The sequence below is a fragment of the Urocitellus parryii genome, chromosome 6 (assembly GCF_045843805.1).
Source record: "Urocitellus parryii isolate mUroPar1 chromosome 6, mUroPar1.hap1, whole genome shotgun sequence".
Lineage (NCBI taxonomy): Eukaryota > Metazoa > Chordata > Mammalia > Rodentia > Sciuridae > Urocitellus > Urocitellus parryii.
This window is the reverse complement of record NC_135536.1, coordinates 151086363-151111219: the sequence shown is the minus strand read 5'-3', so window position 1 is coordinate 151111219 and position 24857 is coordinate 151086363. Positions and strand designations below refer to the sequence as shown.

Sequence of the window (24857 nt, the reverse complement as noted above, 5' to 3'; positions counted from 1 at the left end):
ACCCTGCCTCAAAATAAAAAATATAAAGGACTGGGATGTAGCTCAGTGGTAGAGCACCCCCTATATGGTGCTCTATACAGTACAGTCCCCAGTACTGAAAAAAAGAATTACTTCAGAAGGAAGAGAAATGATCACCAAATGAAGATGTGAAATGAAAAAAGGACAATGAGCAAGGAAACTGTTATGTTGGGTGAATGTAAACAAACACTAACAGGAGAAAATTATAGCAACAATGAATGCTTGTATCATGGGGTTAAGAGAAACAAGATATAGGCAAAATCCCAAATAAGAACACAGATAATGAGAGAATCAAAAGAAGTGTCCTATAATATTGTTAATATTTAGGGTAGTTTTTTTTTTTTTTTTTTTGCACTGCTAAATATGGTTGTCTTTATTTTCTTTTTCCTTGCCCAGCCCTATCTAAACATAAAATAAAACTACAGGACTGAAATTAACAACCCATTAAAATCAGCAATAAGTTATGAAAATCATAAAGCTTTTTTTTTAAGTAATTAAGGGTAGTTAAATTATTTAAAGTATACAAAGTCCAAACAGCTGGGGGTAAGGTCTCCAGGAAGGCTTCCCAGGGTAAGAGAGAGGACCAAAGGAAAACCTTGCAGTTTGAAAGACAAAGGGAACACATGACATCAAAGTGCAGGCTAGAAATTTCACTTCGAAGAAAATAACATTTCTGGAAACATTTATAAGAGCAACAATAGCACCTGCACAGGGGGATTGTGAAGAAGACTGCTTGTAGAAAATGGAAGCAAATCTTTACATTAAAATGAGACAAGTGCTGAACTTAACTATGTTAACTATGATAGTGTGTCTACTATGGATATCAGATGGTTAAAAGCTGGTAAAAGGTAATGATTCTAAAAGAAAACAAAAACAGCATTGACCTTTTTTCTACCTAGCCCAGACCTCATTCATTTTGTGCACTATAAAGAATGAGGTGTGAGGTGTTTTATCATTATCAAATGCTGCATCAAAATAGATGATTTTTCCCATGTGTTTTTCCACTATAAAAGACATCTATGTTTACTTATGGACAAGCTTTAAAAAGATGTCATTTTGGTTTTCAACACATATAAACAGTTATCAAAATCTCAAATAAAAATGCTGCCGTGGCTCAGACCTTGGCCTGCTAATCTGCGTGCACAACTCTTCTGACCCATGCAGACACAGGCACATGGAGCTTTTTCCTTTTGGCTCCCCAATCCATACTCATAGGCCTTGTGTGATAGAGGCTGTTATGCATGGACTGCCCCCATGCAGTCCTTAGGCCTCGGGCTGGCGAGATGGCAGTTGGGTGCCCTAGTGCTAACAATGCAGGATAAGGTTAGCTTGTTTAGCATGGAATTCAACAGAAAGCTGAGCTGCATGATGATCCCTTTCAAAAGGCTTCATGGGAGTCTCTCCTTTTGTAGAGCATGAAATGAGTTTGGGTTTGTTCCATTTTTGTTTTAAATAATTGATCATCCACAGGCTTCATGATAAACTGTCCCAGGCTGAGTTTTAATAGCTCCTTAGCTATCCAAGATTAATGCCTGATTATCTTTTCTTTACTACAGGTTTGATTTTTTTTTCCCTAGGGCCATAAAGCTCAGGAAGGGTTCATAATCCCATCTTTAAATGTGTCTACTCAACGTAGTATGAGCAAACTAGAAAAAGAGGATGGAATCTCCAGTGTCCTCTTTGAAATCAATTAGATCAAATCAAGATAATTTCACACAAGTTTTCCATTGCCATTAGAAATTGTGATTTTTCCAATGTGAATATTCTGAATATATTTGTTCTGCTGGGGAGGCTCTACCCCACTTTTTGCTAAGTTATTTGCTTAAATACAGGTCTTCTGACCCTTTGTTCAAGTATAGTTTTGTTTAGCTTTATAGAGGAGACTGCATCATGAACCCAATTTAAGAGATTGTACTGAATTGGCCCAGTGAATATTTTGCTCTGCACTATTATGTCATGCTGGGTTCTAGGAAGTGAACGAAAGTTTGACACTGGCACTGGAGTAATCCTCATCACTCCCAATACTCTGCAGGCTGCTGTGGTCATCAATGTCACTGATGCTGGTGGTACTTATATTGTCCACTTCTCCATGGGAGAACTCTGTGCTTTCAACATCCACTTCAATCTCCTCTCGCTCTGAATCAGAACGATCTGAAGAAATAGTTGATCCAATGCTGTCCATTCGTATTCGTTCCATTTCTTGAGGACCCTGCAGCTGTTCCAGTCGCCGCTTTAAAAATCTCTGTTCTCCTTCCAAGTTCTCAAGCTGGTGCTGGCTTTTCCTTTCAGCTTCTTCAAGTTTCTTGATGTGTGCTTTGGCTTTACGGAGCAAACCAAGTGTTGTGTGCCTGGTGCAGTCTGGTCCTAGTGGAATCAGAACTTTTAAGCGTTCTAAACACAGGCGCAGATGAGCTCGTCGGTTCTTTTCCAGCTCATTATGTGTGGATCTGTTGGCAGTGCTGGTGGTGCTGCTCCCGCTGCTGTGTTTCTGTGCCCGGCTCAACCTCCGTGGGGGCTTTGAATGCTGTAGCCGGGGGTTCGGCATGGAGGGGAATGATGAGGCGTAGCCATGTTCACACTCTCGCTCCCGGCGCTCCAAAAACTCGGCGGCCTCCAGCAGGCGCTGCACGTTGATCATCCGCACCCGCTCCACGGGCACCGCGAGTGGCGACCCGGCTACTCCGCGCTCCCGTCCCTGGCCGACAGGAGGCGCCACAGGCGGCTACAGCCCCGCGCCGTCCCGGGACTTGTGCCGCGGGCGGGCGGGCCAGCCCGGCCGCTGCTGGGCGCGCTCTCCGCCGCCCCCGCCGCCTCCGCCGAGCCCGCCGCGCAGCCTGCAGCCCGCGCGGTTTGTTTACCTCTCCGGGCGAGCACGGGGGAGGGCGGGAGCAGCGCTCTGGCCCGCCTCCTCCCGCCCCTTCCTATTTAGGGTAGTTTTAAATTAATATTTTTTCAGTGCTGGGGATTAAACCCAGGGGCACTCTATTGAGCAACATCCCCACCCCTTTTTATTTTTATTTTTATTTTGAGACAGGGTCTTGCTAAATTGCCCAGGATAGCCTCCAACTTGTGATTCTCTGGCCTCCGCTTTCTGAGTAATTGTAATTACAGGCAAATACCACCATACCCCACAAAATTTTAAATTTAATATGCCTGTTAAATTTTCTAGGTTAACCACTTACAAGCAGAATATATAACTTCTAATCTAGTAGAGTAGGAAATGGAACCAAAAAAATCTGAAAGATGGATAAAATGGAAATTGCAAAAGAAAAAAGGGAGAAAAAAACTAAAAATGTAAAAAATAAATTTATGAAAGCAAATTTTCAAATATCAACAATTAAAATTGCTGTAAATAGAACAACTTCTCTGGTTAAAAGAAAAGGTTGTTGGAATGGATTTTTAAAAGTCCCAACTACTTCTCAATATACTTCTCAATATACATAACTAAATCTAAAACTTTCAGGAACGTTGCTAGGGGAAAGAGAAAATATTTACCAGCCAGGTGCGGTAATCCCAGCTACTTGGGAGGCTTAGGCAGGAGGATTGAAAGTTCAAGGCCAGCCTCAGCAACTTAATAAGTCCCTGTCTCAAATGAAAAATAAAAAAGGGCTGAGGATATGGTTGAGTAGTAGAGCACCTCTGGGTTCAATCCCTAGTAATACACACACACATACAAATAAATAAATATCACACAGAATGAACAGTAACACAAAATGTAAGAGGAAAGATAAAAAGGAAATGACATACAGTCAATGTTCACCAAGAAGTCAATGTTAACTTGCATATACTTAATAATGTGACTCTAAAAATATGAGCAAAAATGGACAGAGATGTAAGGACAGGCAGACAAGTTGACAACATTATTTTCAGTGCATGTATACACAACCCCAAAACTGTCTCTTAAAGATTGGACAATAGGAATCATTCAAATTCATAAAAGTGGTTGATTGGATTCTTTGCCTTCAAAACAGAATTCGGTAAAACCAGTTTCTGTGTGCAGATGGAATTTTTAGGTCATTAAGATAGTTATTTCAGGTTCCATTATACTTTCTATCGTGGCTAGGATTGTAGACCCTCCTACCCCTTACCCTCTACCCTCCTTCCAACCTTCTTCCCATCCCCTACCCCACCTTTGCCTGAGATGGGTCTTTGGAGCAGGTAGCTTGGCGTGGGAGGTGATCCAGGGAAAGGAGTGGGGGACTGAGGAGTGTAAGACAGGAAGGAGAGAACACTAAGCAAGGATTCATTTTCCAGTTTGTCACTGCCATGGGCAACTAGGGTTGGGACCCACCAGAACCTTCACGTTGTATGTACTGAATAATTTTTGAGTTCTCCATCATGGGGATAGAGAGGGGAGCATTTATTTCAGGAATTTACCATGCTCTTCATGAGTTGCTCATGTGCTGTGGACTCCCTGCAAGGAAGTTCTTCCAGGTCACTCAGAGAAGCTGCCATGGCATCCAAACCTCAAAGTCAGAGAAACTCTGGGCAGGTTGAAGACTAGCTACTGCAGCAATGGCTGGAGTAAAAATGTCACAAGAAGATGTGACATGGGGCACAGGAATGTCCCCACCAGAAATTTTTGGAAGAACTTCTCATTGTGTTACTTGGTAAAATAACACTTCCTTGCAATACTGGGCTTAACTGATAATTATTATAGAATCCTTGGTCTTCCAGGAGCTTTCTATGAATGATCTTAAAAGATATCCTAGGAGCTGAGGTTGTGGCTCAGTGGTAGAGCGCTTGCCTAGCATGTGTGAGGCACTGGGTTCAATTCTCAGCACCACATATAAATAAATAAAGTAAAGGTCTATTGCTAACTAAAAAATATTTAAAGAAAGAGAGAGATCCTAGAATGATCCCCCAACTTCGTGCATGTGTGTGGGCATAGATGTGTGTGTGTGTGTGTGTGCGCGCACACACACACACACACACACGCACACACCCTCAACGGCAGCCCTAATTCCTTTACTCAGGATTGAATGAAACTTTAGTCATTGTACAAAACTGGCAGTGTGTTGAAGAGGGAACTAGAAGAGAAATGGTGTGACTGATTAAAGGATAGAAAATATCAGTGAGTCCATAGGAATGAGTTTAAGAGATCCATAATACAACATGGTAATCACAGCTAATATCAACATATAATAATAGAGATTTTGTTCCTGAAAATCTCAGATTAGATTGTGCTCTCTGCTTCTTGATCACCATGATGTGAGCTGCTTCCTTCTGCCACACACTCCGTCGTGATATATAGCCTCACCTCGAGCCCCGAGGAATGGAGCTGGCCTTCTCTGGACTAAGACCACTGAAACCAACATTCTAAACCAAATTTGGGTCCAGACTGCTATGCAATTCTAGAATCAGAAATAAGGCCTAGATCTGTAAAACTAGACTTATTGTAATTTTAAAAACAACGAGATGCACTTGTGGGAAGGAAAAGTCAGTAACCTGAGTTCTCTGAGTTCAGAAAAATCATTAAAATTCCTCTTCATCTGCAATTGGATTTCATTTGGACTCAGCCTCATTTTATAAAACGAAGAACCATGCCACAGTCACTCTGCATGGTTGACAGAATCTAATCAACTAGAGAAGATGAACAGTATCACAGGAGAATCCTGGTGATCAACACCACGCACGCCCACACAGATTTTGTCACAGGCTGAGGACCCTTTCATCTTTAGCAGAAATAATTTATTCTCCCCTACAAAGAGTTCATATAAACTTCTAGATCTTGCTGGGTTTTACAGTATTTACTTTTCTTTTATGTAATGCTCCAATGTATGTAATAAATTAATATACCTTCCCTAGAATTAATTTGCTCACTGTAAGCTTATTTCATCAACTAAGTCATCAAACTCTCAGCAGGTAGAGGCAAAGTCTTACTTCCCCTACAAGAGCATTGCACTTTGGGGAGATCACAAGCATCTTGGTATTGCCTCATTTAGAGAGAGAGAGAGAGAGAGAGAGAGAGAGAGAGAGAGAGAGAGAGAGGTGTGAAGTCTTTTTCCTTTGCCTTATCATTTCTCAAAAAAATTTACTGTACTTTGTTAGTGATGCTGCATAAACAAATTTAACATCACTTCTTTGAGAACTACTCATTCCCTGGGTATCTCCCACTTTTAGATGAAATTGTATGTTAAAATACCTTTGTTAAAATACTTTTCTCTTATTAATCTATCTTTTGTTATAAGGATCTGTTCCTCCCCTGTTCTAGAATAACCAAAAAATTTTCAAAAAGAATAAAATTGCTGAAGGATTTCTAATACTTGATAATAAAACCTACTATAAATCTATATTAATACAAAGATAATAAAACTTACTGTAAATCTATATTAATACAGACAGTTTGACATTGTTGGAAGTAAAAGACATTTAGGTCAATGGTACAGTATAGAAAGTCCAGAAATACACACACAACTGCATTATCAATTAATTTGATGAATATTCCAAAGCAATTCTATAACTTTGAAAACCAGGTGTGGTGGTCATGCCTGTAACCCACCTACTTGGGAAGCTGACACAGGAGGATAGCAAGTTCAAAGCCAGCTTGGCAACTTAGTGAAACCTTGTCTCAAAATAAAACAAAAAAAGACTAGAGATATAACTCAGTGGTAGGGTATTTGCCTCGAATAAGCAAGGACCTGAGTTCAATCTCCAAATACTGCCAAAGCCAAAACAAACAAACAAACAAACAAACAAAAGAATAAAGCAAACCTCAGACTAGAAGAAAAACTTTGTAACACATATAACAGAAAAGGAACTTGTATCCAAAATGTACAAAACTACAACTTAATAGCAAAAAGCAAATAATCCAATTTTTTTTAAAAAAATGGACAAAAAGTGTGAACAAATGATTTACAAAAGAAGATATATAAATGGTTAAAAGCACATTAAAAAATTGCTTGGTATCATTCATTACCAGAGAAATTCAAGTTAAAACCTTGAATGTGACACCTAAAACACAAACAAATAAAATATAGAAAACCCTCATCCATTAAAATGACCAAATTAAAAACAGACCATACAAACTTGTGATGAAGATGAGGAACAACTGAAAATTTCTTATGCTGTTGGAGGGCATATATTAGAGCAAAATTTTTTAAAAGCTTTGCTGTTTCTGAAATAGTTATATACCAACCTCTCCACACAAGATATTTATCCAAGATGCACACACAAAGACTTGTATACAAATGCCCAAAGTTTTTATTTTTATTTTTATATCCCCAAACTGGAAATTATTCAAAAGTTCACCAACAGATGAATGGTACATCCATACAATGGAATACTACTTAGTAATAAGATGGAATGACCTATTGATATATTCAACAATGTGGATAAATCTCAAGTCTTGTTAAAGAACCCAGACACCTCCATTTTAAAAAGAACATGATTATTATGATCCCCTTTATATAAATTTTCAGGAACTACTAATTAATCTACAATGAAGGAAAGTCATTGGTTGTCTGGGGACTGTTGTAGAAGGAGATAATGTAGGAAAGGATGGATTTAAAAAGGAATGAGGAAATTTGGGGAGAGGTTTAAAATGTTCATTATTTTTATTGTAGCAAGTGTGTATATATATATAATAATTTAATAAGTTTTGACATATATATATATATATGTCAAAACTTATTAAATTATTCCCTTTATAGTTGATTGATGCTAATTATATTTCAATAAAATTGTTAAAAGTATAGATATGCCTATATAAACATTGGTAATTCCAAGAAGGAAGAAAAAAACTTTTTATGTAACTCTTATCATAAAAAGTGATTTCTACAAAGTCATTGTGATTTAAAAATGGTTTTCATTGTAACTTTCTGAATCTCCCTGTAGTCAATATTTTATCTCACTAGAATGAAATGAGTAAGACTGTAAAACGAATATTAAAGCATAATGTCTTTAACATCATGGATCTCTGTGTCATTTTTTAAAAAATTAGATTGTTAATGTTCTCACACATAAAAAAAAGATTAAGTAAGAGAGGTGATGCATAAGTTAATTAGTTTCATTTAGTCATTCCAGAATATATACATATATTAAAACTTCACATTGTGCACCATAAATATAAACATTTTGTGAATTAAAATTGTAATCAATTTTTAATTTTTATTTCATTTATTATTATATTTTTTTGCACTAGGGACAGAAACCAGGGTTACTTTGCCGTTGAGCTACATCCCCAGTCCTTTTTATTTTTTATTTGCGACAAGATATTACTAAATTGCTGAGGCTGACCTCAAACGTGTGGTCCTCCTGCTTCAGCTTCCCAAGTAGCTGAGATTACAAGCATGTGCCACAGTCCCCAGCAATTAATTTGTTTTTAAAAGGAAATAAAAGGAAAAGATGAAGTATAGGTGATCCTTGGTGGAAGGGAGTGAAAGGAGAGTCCTAAAATGTCAATGATACAGAACACTGCAAAGCCTGGAAAGATGGAAAACCAGATAATTATGTGACTAAAGACATCAAGCTCTGGGTTAAGATCAGGGCTCAGAGAGGAAAAGACCATGGCTGGTGATTTTGAGAGAGAGTTAGAAGACTTAGCTTAGAAAAGCATAGAAATTCCTCTAAGGACAATGATTTGTATAAATTTAAATGGATACTAAGCATCGTCAAGGTAAACGTATATTAACCATGCTTGCCAGCAGGTGGAGCCAATTGTCATGAATAGCACCACAGGCTGGTGACCAGTGCCTTTGGGGACACTCAGATCCAAAACATAATAGTAATCATGCAATAACAGGGTGTGGTGGAGTTTGTGTGCATTCTGATAAAATCAATATTCAGTCAAAAATTGGTCCTGTAAATACAATCCTCAATGAAGTTTGAATTAGAAACTAGATAGAGTATTTCATAGAAGCTCTTGGAGAGGCAGGTCTCCCGTAAAACAAGAGGGAAATTGCTATATACTTAGGACAAAGTTTTGCTCCCATCTTCAGGACTGTGTAAACCTTTTTGGCCCCTGAGAATCCTACTCAGCTAGCAAAGTGAGGTCCCAAGAATTTCAACAGCAGTAGCCACAGTGGTTTGGGAACGTCTGGACATGCTTGGCATAAGCTCAGAAATAGGGAACACAGAGCAGAAAGAAAACTAGGATTCTGGTCCTGCAAAGCACATAAAATTTGGACTCTGGAGCTAGGGATGTAGTTCAGTGGTAGAGCACTTTTCTAGCATGTGTGAGGCCCTGGGTTCAATCCATAGCACTTTAAAAGAAAAAAAATTGAATTTTTAGGACAGCAAGTCATTAAATGCCTGAGTATTTACTGTCCTAGACAGAAACGATTCATTCCTAAACCATTCATAGCATTTCTAAATTCCTGGCCCACTCAATGGAGTTCAAAAACAATTGGCATGCCTGCTTACTTCCAAAATACATGCCAATTAATTCCTTCATTTTAAAAAAGACTGTATCAAATCATATGCAATCCTCCTGCCTCAGCCTTGTGTGTAGCTGGGATTAAGGAATGCACCTCCATGCCTGGCCATCAATCTTTGTTTTACTTTATTTATTCTGCAGTGCTGGGGATGGAAGTTAGGGCCTTATACATTTAAGGCAAGCTCTCTACCACTGAGCTACCACTCAGTCCAGAGTCAACCTTTTTAAATTCACGTCAGTAGCATTCTTGCCAAAAATGTACAAATGTGAAGAAACAGTAGACAGTCCTAAAATGAAGGGACATTCTATGAAATGAGTGATCTGCATCCTTCAAAACTTCAGTGCTAGCCAGGTGCAGTGGCACACACCTGGAATCCCAGTGACTTGGAAGGCTGAAGCAGGAAGTTCACAAATTCAAGGCCAGCCTCATCAACTTAGCAAGACCCTGTCACAAAACTAAAAAAATAAAAATAAAAAGGGCTGGGGATGCAGCTTACTGGTAAGGTACACCTGGTTCAATCCCTGGTGCCAAAAATAAGAATTGAAAATTTAAAAATAAATTTAATGGGGCTGGGGATGTGGCTCAGCGGTAGCGCGCTCGCCTGGCATGCGTGCGGCCCGGGTTCGATCCTCAGCACCACATACCAACAAAGATGTTGTGTCCGCCGAGAACTAAAAAATAAATATTAAAAATTTCTCTCTCTCTCTCTCTCTCTCTCTCTCTCTCTCTCTCTCCTCTCTCACTCTCTCTTTAAAAAAAAAAATAAAAAATAAAAAATAAATTTAAAAAATTACATTTGTGGGGCTGGGGTTGTGGCTCAGCAGTAGAGTACTTGCCTAGCACCTAAGAGGCACTGGGTTCAATTCTCTGCACCACATTAAAAAAAAAAAAAAAACGAATAAAATAAAGGTAGTGTGTCTATACACAATTAAAATTGTTTAAAAAAATTACACTTGGATTTTAAATGCCAAATTCTATTTAGGTTCAGAATATCGTATTCAGTCTGGCATAGTGGTGCACACCTGTAATCCCTTCTTCATGAAGCTCCACACTGTCCCCATTAGAAGGAACCTCTCTCGGGGCTCTGAACTCCAAAAGGTGAATGAATTAAACATGACTGTTGCCCCACAGTAGTTTACAAAGCAACCCAGAGTAATTTCTGCAGTCTAAAGGATAAAATGCTTTGGTTGTTAAGAGATTGAAAAGGGACAAGTGGAGAGAAACAGCCCATCCAGGGATCAGCAATAGTGGAGATATGCACATGTGTAATGGAAGGAGGAACTCCAGAAACAAACACACCACACAATGTTTATTTTAAAATAATAAATAAGTAGGCAAAGGAAATACAGGAAAGGAAATGTTCATGAAAACCAAGTCACTAAAGTGCTTTCAAACATAAATTTAAGAAGATCAAGAAGCCCGGTCTGAACTTTGAAAACTGTTTCCAGATCTCAACAATTGTTTAAATATGGTCCCAGCTACTTCAGAAGGTGAAGGGGAGAATGGCTTTCTTTGTTGTTTATGACTTCCAATGTGTATAGCCTACCAAATGACACTTGGAACACAAAATTATTGCCTAATATGAAAAATAAAATGTCCAACACCAAGTTGAAGGAAGATACTATGTAATTCACTCATATATTTTTCTGGAGTCTTCATTATAAAGATGTCTGATTCTTCTGGAAGTTAAAAATAATTTATTCTCTAATTTAGAGTGAGGACCTATCCTATTTATCTACATAGTCTCCTGAACCACATCTCAAATGATGTGCAGCAAGCAGTAAATCGTCTTTTGAACTTTCAATCCTGCCTGCCCAAGTTCCACAAAACAGAATCAAACTTTTACACCAAATGAACTGGTTCCCAGTACCTTTAAGAAATGGTTTCCATTCTAGAACAAAAAGGAATTGTCCCTAAATCATCCATTTGTCCTCTTAAAACAAGTGGTCCTGCATTTTATCCTGACACCATTAAGAGAAAATTGAACTGAAGGTATTTGTCTTAGACCACTGTTGTCTTTTGAAAAATGCCAGTGAGAAATAAGCACACTTTCAGCCTTTGTGGGTGGGGCCTGTGGATCTCATAGGTCACCAACCTTCCCTGGCTGGAGCCCCTCTACCCCAGTGGAGTCAGAGGATCCTTGAGCACTGGCCGCCTGGTGTGTTTTCTTGGTCTCCTGCCTGGCAGAGCTGGAAAGATCAATGGCCACATCTTCCAAGCCATTCTCAGGGCTGGCTTTGTCTGAGCCTCTCTGATGTCCTGCCTGACTATCACTAGAACCTTCCTTGAGGTGGTCAGAGCCCCAGAGTCCTGGCAATTTGTCTTCACTTCCTGGTTTCCTTATCATTCCTGTGGATTTTTTATGCATCCCTGGCAAAATAAAAAATTTTTTCAAAAAGTTAGTACTAAAATATTTTTAAAATTCAGTGATTAGGTACACTTCCTATCATTGTTTCATAAATTCCATTAGAATTATGCTGTTAGTAGCTCTCTGTGGGGCCAACAGGAGAGTCAAGTAGGGAATTCACTCATATTGACTCTCACCATTAGGGGCTGAAAACTGGTGTCTGCCAATTGTAACATCTGCAAAGGTGCTTTGTTTGGATGACACAGTGACTTGGCCTTTGCTTGTATAACATGGTGACTGGGCACTGAACCCCTTTTCTTGTACTGAGGATGCCAGCAAGCACCCTCCCCTGCCTGCATGTGTGATTTCATATGACTGGACTTGGCTCCCTGCCCCCAAATTCTTTCTCTAGTTTCTCTAGCCCTGAGGGCAAAATCAAGATTATATTAATCATTGGTTCTTCAGGTAGAACCTGGCAAATGGGTGTTCAGAAAGTGTTTGCTGAACAAAGAAAATAACTCTTTCACAACCTACAATACCACCATAATCCCCCTAACTAATCTGACCCCAGTTGCTCATCTTGTGATTCATTCTTCCAATCTGCTATCCGTGCCTGTTCCTCTCTGGCCACGGCAGAATACCATCCAACCTCAAAGTCTGAACCGCTCCAGCAGAGACTATTTTAGTATGGAAAATCTAAGGAACAGAAAAGCTACATGGTAGATTGTTAATGGCAGAAGCAGGAATGGGGACCAGAACTCCTGACTTCACTGTTGATTGTCTCTAGCTTTTCATTGCTCTGAACCCTCCCATTTCCAATTACCATGTGCCCTAAACTATGAAAAACAAGGCAATAGTTTAGGATTGGAATTAAGTAGAAATCAGATGCAAGATTCTGACTTTTAATCTGATTGCATGTATGCTGCTTCGTTTCACAAATGTCTGTCTGACCTCATGGAAACTCCCGCCCAGCATCTCTGCGCCTCCTGCTTACCTAGGAGCCAGGGCGCACAGGCGCCGCGAAGGCCGCCTTCTGTGGAGTTGAGCACTGAGTCCGGCAGCGGGATGCAGTGTCTCACCATCGCGCCGTACAGCCCATACTCCGCCATCACACTGCTGCCGCCCCAGCGCTTCTCCCGCTTGCGCCACTTGGCCCTCCGGTTTTGAAACCAGACCTGGTTGGAGAAAGGGAAGGAGACGGAAGGGCATACAAGAAGAGACAGCGTGAAGAGGGGCACTTGGAGAAGCTGCAGTGTGTCCCTGAACTAAAAAGAGCCAACTCTCCACCGTAAAGCAACGCTCCTGGAACTTCTCAGGACTATGTCCATGTTCCCTCCAACCCCACAGAGATTCAGCACCGTGGGGATACCCACTCTGGTTTTCCAATGAGTCAGGAAGGATAAAAACAAAAGCGAAGTACTTTTTCCCACATTGTGGAAGCAGGTTGACTACAGCATCTTCTAAATTGTTATGACTAATTGGAAAGAGTCCACTGGGTCAATGACCCAATCTAATCTTAAGTGGTTGTATTGCTACTGATATTTCTAATGAAAAATATTTTGTTAATAACTGGATGCTCTGGAAGTTTAACTCTTTAAAAAAACTAGTGGCAAATCTGACAAGACAAAGAATAAAATTCTCTGTGAGTGCACATATGTGTGCACATATATGTACATACACATGAATATTCATATATATATATATATATATATGACATGAGACAGCACAAGGTATAGAAGAGTCACATGGGGTTACACATGATTTCTTTGAGGATATAAGGTGGAGAGTGTTTAGCCATATACCTTCAGGTAGTTTCTAGTTGCAGCACACATATTTTTGAGAATGATCTAACAATAAATAAAAATAATAAGAGAAAAGGCATGAGGGTCAGAGGGAAGCTTATTGTGCCTTTAGCTAAGTGACCCTCAGGGTTGGAGCCAAGGGGACTGAGTTGGGCTATTTAGAAGTGGCTATGGGTTGGCTCACTGTGTGCAGGAGTGACATATTCTCTGGATGTCTTTGGGAAGCAGAAGGGGGAACCCCAGATACCTGAATTCGGTCTTCAGGGAGTTCAGTTTTTACAGCCAGCATTTCCCGAGCGTACACATCAGGGTAGTGGGCCTCACTGAATGCCTTCTCCAGCTCTTCCAGCTGGTGAGCGGTGAAAACTGTCCTGTGGATAAACCCAAAATATGTGTGTGGGCACATGTCCACAGGGGAAACTATGTTTTTCTGCCTTAACCCTTCCAGTCCTCACCCCAAAAGCTATCTCATACTGGGTAGTGGTGGAGCATACTTGTAATTCCAGGGACTCTGGAGGCTGAGGCAAGAGGATCACAAGTTTGAGGCCAGCCTCTGCAACTTAGTGAGACCCCAAGCAACTTAATGGAAACCTTGACTCAAAAAATAAAAAGGGCTGGGAATGTAGCTTGATAATAGTTTGCCCCTGGGTTCAATCCCCAGTATCCCTCCTCACTCCTTCCCCCAAAAAATTCCCCTTTATGATAACTGGACATTCCACATCTGAATGATTAGTCTCTGGAAAATTTTTGTTCAAAGCAGAATTCTTCAGGTGTTTCTGTTTTTCTTGATTTTTTTTTTTTTTTTTGGTGTGTGTGTGTGTGTGTGTGTGTGCTGGTGTTTGAACCAAAGGCCTTTTGGGATCCCCCCCCCCCAGTACCAGGATTGAACCTAGAGGAGCTACATCCATTCCTTTTTTTAATTTATTTTTTTAACAGCTCTTGATAAGTTTGAGTTAGCCTTAAACTTGGGATCCTCTTGCCTCAGCCACCTGGGATTACAGGCATGTACCATTGCATCTGGTTTTTAAACTCTTTCTTAATGAATTCCATCAACTCTTCTGACAAGACCTATTTTACAGACCCACAAAATCATGTCTTTAAAATGATGCAAAGTGGTCCTTTGTGGCCCTCTAGGAACTGCAGAATTATCTGCAAATGGTTGCTGTGCCCTTTTTACTGCCAACCAGGAGGCCCCTGGGCCTGCTATAAATCAGAGCAATAAATTTTCAGATGCTGGTCCCATAGATGTTAGGGGAAAGTGGTCAGAAAGGACAACCTGTCCCTATACCTGTGCCGCCGCTTCTTCCTCTTGCCTAGGGTGGGAGATGCCTTCAGGTCACTCCTGTCTTCAGGTGGACTTTCCTCATCTGCTGGCACAATGAGAAAAGGACTCAAAAGCTTATCACATTTTTTACTTTATTTCCTAGATTTTCATGTGAGAGTTAACATATTTGTTAGGAATGTATTTAACAATATGAGCTAGAATTTTACCAATTCCCAGACTCCGGTCACTGTCACTATCCATACATTATCGCAAATATTCTTCATAAGTAGCTACTATTATGATCCTATTTTTACATATGAAGAAACAAAGGCAAAGAGATGTTAGATAATTTGCTCAAGATCACATAAAAAGTAAATGGTTTGAGATTCAAATCCCAAATTGTGTGGCAGTCAAAGCTAATCAGCCACTAATTGCATATTCTATCTCCCATAGCCCCTAAATTCACCCACCTCCCTCTGCCTCCCACCTTTTCATGTTTGCTTCTACAGCAAGATTTCTCATAAGGAGGATTGAGGATGTGTGACATAAGAATCCCTGTGGATTCTGCACCCTTACCCTGATGTACCAATTCATAATCTCTAAAGTTGGAATCCAGGAAACTCATTCTTAACAAGTATGCCCAAATGATTTGTAGATGAACTTGAAATCTCAAGAATCACTTTATTATGCCTTATCTTTTTATATCCATTGTATTAAAAAATCTAGCTGGAAAGGAAAGTTGTCAGATTCATCCTGAGAAAGCATTATTATTCAAAAAATGAATAAAGTAAAAAATAATACTAGTTTTGATCCTACATCAATTAGGTCATCAGAAAATTTTATGCTTTGGTTACAGAATTTAGGTTGTGCCGTCTCATCTGGTCATCATCAGACACAGAAGTTTATTGACCACATGAAATGTAGTTAGTTATACTTAGACCTGCCGTAAATATAAAATATTCAGTGATTTCGAAGATTTAGTGCCCCCCAAATAAAATAGTTTTATATTGATCATATTGCAATGATGATATTTGCATATATTGGATTAAAATACAGTATTTAAATTAAGTTCACCTGTTTTTTCCTTTTAAGGTGATAGAATTTTTTATTGAATATGTGATCACATACTATTTCCATTGGACAGTTCTGCTCTAGATCTTCCTGAAATGCTTGCACAGCATAGGATGCATTTTGCCTTTTGTTTTTATTAGTGCCCATAGAAGAAAGAATCCATCCTAGATTTTTTTTTAAAGAGGGTACTAGAAATCGAACCTGGGGATGCTTTATCACCAAGCTATGTCACTATTCCCTCCTCACCCCCTTTTAATTTTAAGCAGTGTTCCTAAATTGCACAGTCTAGGCTGGCTGTCCTGCTTCAGCCTCCTTGGTAACTGAGATTACAGTTGTGTGTCACCACATCTGGCTGGCCTTTGAATTTTTAATGGAACAACCAATAGAGGGCTTCATTTTTATTTTACAGAGATTCCTGAAATAAAGCCCTTTTAGGGCTCAGTGCTCACCTGCTCACTGACCTGGCATGCCTCCTTTTGTTATCTGTGAGACACAAGGTACTCTTTTTGACTTGGCTGCCTGGATGCTCTGCTCTAGATTCTCCAAATAGTTTCCTCTAAGCTTACATTTTCGTACATAATTATCTTTTTCCTTCCCCCATACCCTAATTCCCTGCTCTCCTTGTTTATGGAATTTCACTGATTCCTTCTCTTTCCCCCTAAATGCACCTCTACTTCTTTGAGGAAGCGGGTGGGCTCCGAACAAAGCACAAGTACTGGGAAATCAGCGAGATTGTTTTCTTTCTTACTGGAATTGGGAGCAGAGCAGCGGGAGAGCCAGGACTCCCTTTTTCAGCACCTTGTAAAGGCGGACAGTTCCAGGGCTCAAAGCCCAACTCGCTTCAAGCACCCGTAACTAGTTTCAATCAGTTCAACAAATGGTTGCTCACCCTCAGGATACCAGGTTCTGTACTGCTGGTGAACAAGTCATGCCCGGGCCTACCCGACTCACGCTCGTCCCAGCCAGCCGCCAAGTAAAAAGCCGTCGGAAGACGGCTCCTGAGGCGCCAAGATCCATTTTGTTTCCTTATAGTGTTCAATCTGGCACCCATGGTAGCCGTCCCTGCAGCAATTCAGGGATCAGATTTCGGAGCAGAGGCAGGGATTTGGGGTCCAGCAAAGGGCAGCTGCAGCTACGCGAATACGCCTCTCCCAGCTGGGCTTCCCTCTGGGATCCCAAATTCCCTGAGATCTAGGGCTGCAGTTGGGCAAAGGTGTGTTACCCTTGCGCGGCTCAAAGTCACCCGGGTCCGGGGCAGGGGCGGGAAGCGCGGGCCTGATTACCGGACGTCGAGACACTCTCGCAGCGCTTCTGGCGGCCAAGAGCGGGTGGCGGGCGGCCGGGGACCTGCGGGGCAGTAGGCTCTGGTCCCCCAGGTGGCAGGAACGGCATGTCGGCTAGGAGCAGGCAGGGCGCCCGAGCAGCAGCGGGTGGTTGTGCGCTGAAGCCACAGAGGAGGCCCAGCCCCAGCGGGAGAGCCCCGCGCGCTATGCAGGAGCCACCGAGCCCCGGGCACGGAGTAGTCACTGGGCCCTCGCATCCTGATCCTGGCCCGGGACCGGCGGGTGCCGGCAGGTCGGCCTCCAAGCCCAGCAGGTCGGTGATGGCGAAACCCCGGGAACGCGATCCGGTGGAGGAACCGCCCGGTACCAGCGCCCTACTCCCGGTGCGCCCATCCGAATGCGCGTCCCGTCCGGTCATAGCCTCTTAGCCTGCGAGGCGAGATCCTCTGTGGTTCACCCTTGCAGACGAGGCTCAGCTCAGAAGACGCTTTTTATACCTGGGCACGAAGGCCTGGAGGGCTCCAATCAGCGTCACCGTTTGGATCCTGCGAAGTGGGGACGCCTCCAGGTCCCCTCCCCTTAGTCGCCGCCCTCCCAGCCGCCCTACAGCAATCCCCTAACCCACCCCATCCCCAATCCCGGGAGGATGGAAAGGGAAAGAACAACGACTCTGTAGTGTCTGCCTATCCCTCTAAAAGCCGCAAGCTCCACATCCTAGTGTGGTCTTCTGCTTCTTTCCAGACTCTTTGGGGAAGAGGCTCCACTCCTGGCAGTCATGAACCCTCCCCGACAGGACCAAATTGCACATCGAGATCCAGGGTCCCATTCCCAACCACAACCCCACCGCTAAAACGACCCCTTCCAGCCCTCCAACTCCACTGCCTGAGCACAGAAGACCTTCCCTGAAAATCCCCAAGAGGAAAAGAGTGGGAAACCTTTATCTAATCCTTTGGCACTCTACTTCCTGTCAAATTCTTACCCCACCCCTGCCAATTCTAATTAGGCTGTAGGGGGTCCCAAACTTACTGGATCTGGGGACAAGAAGTAGAGGCCTGAATGGACTGAAGCGGGCTAAAATGATGGAGCATGTACTGGGTTTAACAAATAAAAATATTTGAGTCCCAGTGAAATTTGAATTTCAGTTAAGTAGTGAATATTGTTTTGGTAGTGTACCAGTATTTTATCAAACGGCCCTAAATTGGGGGGAGGGAGGTTGCAATAAAATAGAGTGCACACACTGGGACACACTCCTTCATGGAAACTAACAAATTATTTTCTGATTATATGATTCTTCAAAGTCACCATGATTTTCATGTTAAACTACTATATACTTTTGGCTCAGCTTTAGGCCCACACAACACTCATCTTTGGGAGCCCTGAGTTTAACCTTCTCCCAATCATAGAATCCAGAAACCTCAATGTCACTCGTGAAGGGCCAGACGGTCGAGGTCATTCAGCTAGTGAGGAGGAACTCCCAGAGCCCTGTGAGGATGCTACGCTGCTCGCTGCGTGCTCGCGGGAGCCCACGCTCAGCAAGTGGGTCTCCCGCTCCTTGCGCGTTTGAGTGAAGCCTCTGCTAAACATACAGATTAAACGAGGGGCTTCCGATAAAGATAATTACAAGAGGCTGCGCATTAACTTTCCATTATTAAAGGAAGACCCAAATCTCCCCTTGCAAGCTGTTCCCTGGATTAGCAAAACAATAACTTTCGTTTGGGATAATTGTCTTTTGAATCGCTCCGGGTCGGGGGCGGCTTTGGGGGCGGCTTTAGACGCGGGCGTCCTTTTCGGCTCCACCAGGAATTTTCCCCCAATTTTATCTCTGGATTTAGGGGAAGGCGTTGAAGATACAGAACACTGCCAAGTGCTCCTGCTCTTCGACCAGCAACGTGGTCATTTGTAAATGTGAATTTAAGGGTCGCAGTTAGGAAAGATACCTACCATTCCATGGATTAAGTAGCCCTCCACCATGATGGGCAGGCAGGACAGTAAAAGATGGTTCAACGAGGGTCACCGGCAGGGCAGAGTCTAAGAGGCTCCAGCTGATGCGCACACCTCACCTGCATTTCGAGGTGCAAACGGCACAACTTCACCTGGTCCACAGACTTGGGGCCTTCCTCTCCTAGCTTCTGCCTAGGGAGGCAGGAAGTCTCCAAGACGACAGACCCCAAGTATACGGTAAGGTATCCAGAAGTACCAAAAGGCGGGAGATGGGATCTAGACCGAATCTTAGCCACTCCACCTGGTGACTTCGACACAGTGCTCCAAACAGACCCTTTTCCAACCCTTTGTGAAAGATCTTACTAAACCCATTTTACAGATGAAAGAAAGTGACGTTTCTATTAACCTGGCAACATTGGACTCAGAGAAAGAAATGGGGAAGGGGAAGTAGAGCAAAGAGACCCAAGAAAAAAGAGTCCTACTTGGGGCTCTAAGGGAACTCGGGGACCATGAAGAGGCGTGTCTCCAGGGGATGTCCAGCAATTTCAGACAGTCGCATCCCCAATGGTAGAAACCACCACAGAAGCTCGTTGGACCCTGGGGCATTTTCTTTTCCCAACCTAGAGGCCACGGAATATCACACCAAAAAACCACTTTCAGGACCTGCTCTCCACTGAGAAACGCCTCCCTTGCCCCGTCACTCTAACCTGCACCCCACCCTCAGCAGCTGCAGAGGATCGCGCCCTGTGACTGGAAAATCAGTTCTGTGTCAAGGGACCGGGTCGCAGCAGCAAGAAGGGGCGAAGTGTTTCGCTCAGCGTCCATCAAGATGGAAGAAGAGCTTATCTTGGCTTAGGAGTAGTGGACAAGGGAAAGCTGGCTGGTCCCCGAACCCACTCACTCTCCTCTCGTCCATCCTGGCGCCGGGGCAGATGCGGAGTCTTTGTGGCCGCCGGCCTTTGAAAGAGGGCTCCATGCCCTGGCAGGCTGGAGTGTGGGCTTCTCCCACCGCATGCAAATCTGCAGCCGGAGGCGTGGCCCTCGCGAGTGTCCCGTCCCATCCCCGCCCCGGGATACCCCCGGAGTCATTTTGGAACCCTAAATCCGTTAAGGGGTCCGGATCTGCCTTCATCAGCCAGGATTATCCGGGATTTAACTAATCAGTAAAGATTTCTCCTCTCATTATTTTTCAGGGAAGCTTTCCAGCCCCTCTCTGCTTCATTTCACTTCCCAGACCACGCGATCTTCAGCTTGCCCAACCTGGATGACCACAGTGACTTGGCTCTTCACTGTGCCAAGCTGAGACTGGAGCAACAGATACCTCTCTTGGGCCTTTCAGAGCCACTGCTATACGCGAATACAATAGAAGTGGGATGCACAGCATGGATACGCTTGTCACAAATCATTCCCATGGCTCTGGCTCTGTTCTTAGATTTCCTCCCACTTTCTCCCTCCCCCTCACCACGTCACCACTGGGAATTAAACCCAGGGGAACCTCATCACTGAGCTACTTCCCCAGAACACTCCCCTCCCTTTTAAAAATTTAAGACAGGGTCTCCCTAAATTGCCCAGGCTGGTCTCAAACCTGTCATCCTCCTGCCTCAGTCTCTGGAGCAGCTGGGATTTCAGGTGAATGACACCCTCCTCCCACCTCTTTGGCTGTTCCTTCTTGGTTGTTTTTGTGCCCCACCTTAAAGGGGACCCTGTTTTGACCTATCCACATCTCCTGCCCTGACCACCCTGCCAGAACAGCTACCCAGCCTCCAGCACCCACACTTGCCCATTTTTCTTTGGGGTTTTTCTCTGCTCTGAGTCAATTTTGCCCACTAGCCAAAGGTGCCAAGAACTAATATGTCCTGAAAAGTTCTAGACCACAAATGAACAGGAGTTGAATTATAAATACCCTGCCCCTCCCTAGTCTGGGATGCATTCTACTCTGTCTCCCAGCAATCCCCAGCAGGACTGAACCCTGTTTCCCTGCTAATGATCACATTCCACATTGCTTCCTTCTTTACTGCTGTTGGTGCCCCACCTAGACCCCTTTCCTGGACTCTTGCACCTACCCCTATCAGCTGAGTACAGGCTGCTAACAGGTCACCAGGCTCCCTCGTCAGGAGAATCCCCTGCTGCACAAAGGTCCCTTACCCCAGAACACACACCTGAACAGCCTGCGTGACTGTAGAGTCATTTCTGCTCCAAAACCCTCCCCACTGTGGATCAGGTCAGTTGCATGCTTTCTGAGCTCTTTTCCCTCCCTCCCTCCCTGGGTTCCCCCACTTCTGAGAGTGCCCCTAAAGACATTTTCTCCAGCTTTCCTTCTAGGGACTCCAACCTCAGATGCTTTCCTTTTCCATCTTGCTTCCTCACTGAAAGAAACCTTCAGATACCTGATCTCTTTTATAATGCATGGCTCAGAGTCTACCTGGGCACTTCTCTCCCTTACCATTAAGCACCCATAGCACAATCACTGTCTCCCTGCCAAGAATTTTTAAATCTGTCTTCAGCCTGGGACTTGCTCCTGAAGCCAGGCCCCATTTCACAAGGCCCCAGAATTTCCTGGGAGCACAGAAACACAACCCACCCAGAGCTGAAGTCAGCATTTTCCTTTGCAGCCTATACCTCCTCAAGTCTTCTTCACCTCTCTACCCAGGGGCCCAGACAAACCCTGAGCATAGTCCTCGATTCCCCACTTTCCCCATATTGCTCACCTCCAATTTTGGATGGTAATGAGGATAACTGACCCCTCTTGGCTTCTTACAATGGGCATTTTTTACTGATTTTTTAAAAATAAATGACAGAGGGCTGCATTACAATTCTAATTACATGTATACAGCACAATTTTTTCATGTCACAATGGGCATTTATTATAAATACCTTGTCAGGATAATCATATTTTATCACAACTCATTGGGTAGATAATATCATTGTCCACATTTTTCACATGAGGAAACAAAGATTTCTATTAGTCAAATAATTATTGAAATTACCCGAGGTCACTGCAAGCCAAGATTTGAATCCAAACAGTGTGAATTGACAGCTTGACTCTAGGATAGCCTGTGTTCCTTAATTATCTTCTCTCCTTGCCCATTGCCACACCTTGGATCAAGCCAATCTCTTACTTGTGGAGTGGAATTTTTGTATGTGTGTTTGGTGCTGGGGACTAAACCCAGCTAAGCGCACAATCTACCACTGAAATCCCGCCACCAAATAAATTTCTTTCCTTTTCTTTCAGTGCTAGGGATTGAGTCCAGGGCCTCATATATGCTAGGTACACCCCCAGGCCACAATTCAAAGTTCTTACGTGGGACCTTGACCCAGGGACTGAAGGAGAGGGAATATTTTCCACAGCAGCTTCAGGGGACTGTCCAATGACTCCTTTTCACACCACACTGTTCCCTGGCATGATTTGACCTTATGCACAGATGCCCAGCCTGATGCAGCTCTGCACCTTTTCTCCAACCTTCCATCAACCTGGAAAAGTTGTCATTCAGTAATCTTATTTTCTGCATAAATTTGCTAGCCTTTCTCCCTGTGGTTTGTGTCCAAGAAACCTCTCTACTGTCTACAGATCAGGCTCCATCCTCTGTTGTCTCCTCCCACCTTTTCCAAGCCTTTCCTTGCAGTCCCACGACTCCAATCTCTGTTCCACCACCTGTGATCTTTGTGAGAGCATGCCCTATTATTGCTCTTAACTTCAAATTCCTCACCATCTCCCCATCATCACCCACACAGTACTAATTTCTGACCCTTTTCTTCCAGTGACTGAAGAGGCAATTGCTTCACAGGCTTGGCTCATCAAGTGGGCAATCAAGAGTCCACAAACCAATATGTCATAAAACTCACTCCAAACTGCAGTTGGTGCTGGGATCAGGGATCATGAATCTATTTATCATGGCCACAAGAGCAACAGTCTCTGAACCCTTCCTTGACTGAATATTCTGACTACTATTTCAACTTAGCAAATTATCCCAAAACTTATCCACTATCATGGTCAAGGCACTGGCTTTGATCTCCAGCACCACAAAATACAAAATCAAAAACAACAATCTTAGTCACTGAAAATAAGCCATTTTTATTTTAGTCATGGTTTGGGGGCCAGAAATTTGGGGATTATTAATATATTCTCACTTGAAATTCCACACATGGTTGCCTTTGGGACTGCAATCACCCAAAAGTTCAACCAGGCTGAACGCCAAGGTGGCTTGATTACTGGCTATAGCTGATGGGTCTCGTGGAGTCTCAAGGGAAATGGGAGCCTCCCAAGAGAGCCAGGTCCATGATGCATGGGCTTAGCAGGCTCACTCAGGAGCCAGAGCATCATTTCCAACATACTCAATAGGTAGAACCAACTTTTGGGAGGGTCTTAGGTATATTCACCTTCATGAGTCCCTTCTTCCATAAAATATATTAACTTATATTGTAAGACTATGTTGGTAAAATGCAAAATATAATCAAGTCCAGATTGATAACTATATGTTCAATATTGTCAATTCGTCTTTCCTTTTGACTTTAAGAAATTAAAATATATTCGTTGGCCTTAAAAATATGGTCCCTGTGCACTGTGCTTACTGGATAAGTTGACCTTGTTGACTGATCTAAGCAGCCACAAACCCACCCAGATACAAGGACAAGATATAAATCCCACCTCTTCACAACAGAAGTATATACTTCAAGGCCACCACACAATATCTGTAGGGCCAGTAGCTGAGCAGAAATTCTCCCTGCCACACAGACCCATTTCAAATGGTTCCTCAACATGAGTCCCTCTCAGATTTTCCTGCCTGGAGAGAAAGACACTTTTCCGAACTCCTGTAGCTCTTAATATTCCCTATGCCATCTCATATTGCACTCATCCCCCAGGTGACTTCAGTTGCCCTGAAAAAAGTCTTCCTCATCATCACATCCCTCTTCCAAAGCAGTGGTTCTCCAAGTATGGTTCCTGGCTACATCAGCATCACCTGGGAACTGGCTGGAAAAACAAACCATGGACCCTCCAAAATTAGAAACCAGAGATCCTGGGGGTGAGCTGGGTATCAGCATGTTTACAAGACCCCAGGGACTCTAATGCCCACCCAAGTTCAAAAACCAAGGTTTTCTATTAATGCTACATGAATCGTGTGTACTCATTTGTTTAACAAATATGTCCTGGCACAGAAACATCTGGTTGTTCCCAAAAGCTCTGAGGAACTATGAAGACCACTTAAGTGCAGTGTTAGGACAACAGTTATCAACCAGACAGGAGCTTAGAGAACTAGCAAATCAGGGCATCAAAAAATAATGGAAAAAAGAAAAAAAATTTAATATTATCTTCCAAAACATATAACATTGATAAAATTAATACCTACCAGAGGAGCACTCACTCACTCTGTGCCAGGCCCTGTGCTACATAATTTATAGGCATCAATTTGCTTACTACTTCTGAAAACCCTAATGAGATTCTATTATTATTGCTGCTGTTTTCATTATTATTATCTGGTACTGGGTATTAAACCCAGGGGTTCTTTATCACTAAGCTATACTCCCAATCCTTTCTCTTTCTGGGTTTTTTTTTTTTTTTTTTTTTTTTGAGACAGAGTCTCATTAAGTTGCTGAGGCTGGCTTCGCATTTACAATCCTCCTGCCTCAGCCTCCCTGGTGTTTGGGATTACAGGCATGTGCCACCACACCAAGCTCACATGAGGTTCTATTATTATCCTCATTTTGTGGATGAGAAAACTGAAGTGTGGAGCTATAATTAGCTCAGCAGTAAGTGAA

General features: G+C 42.8%; 1 protein-coding gene and 1 pseudogene across 1 annotated transcript; both read right to left on the bottom strand.

Annotated features, from left to right (window-relative positions):
* Positions 1-1444: 1444 nt before the first annotated feature.
* On the bottom strand, positions 1445-2762 carry LOC113185794 (max-interacting protein 1 pseudogene; annotated as a pseudogene).
* Positions 2763-11475: 8713 nt separating this feature from the next.
* On the bottom strand, positions 11476-17580 carry Vsx1 (visual system homeobox 1). Its single transcript, XM_026393060.2, has 5 exons — positions 17163-17580; positions 14833-14911; positions 13792-13915; positions 12737-12917; positions 11476-11765 (listed from the first exon to the last, which is right to left on the bottom strand). Exons 1-5 carry the CDS (start codon positions 17578-17580, stop codon positions 11476-11478), a joined length of 1092 nt encoding a protein of 363 aa, XP_026248845.1.
* Between the last annotated feature and the right edge of the window lie 7277 nt (positions 17581-24857).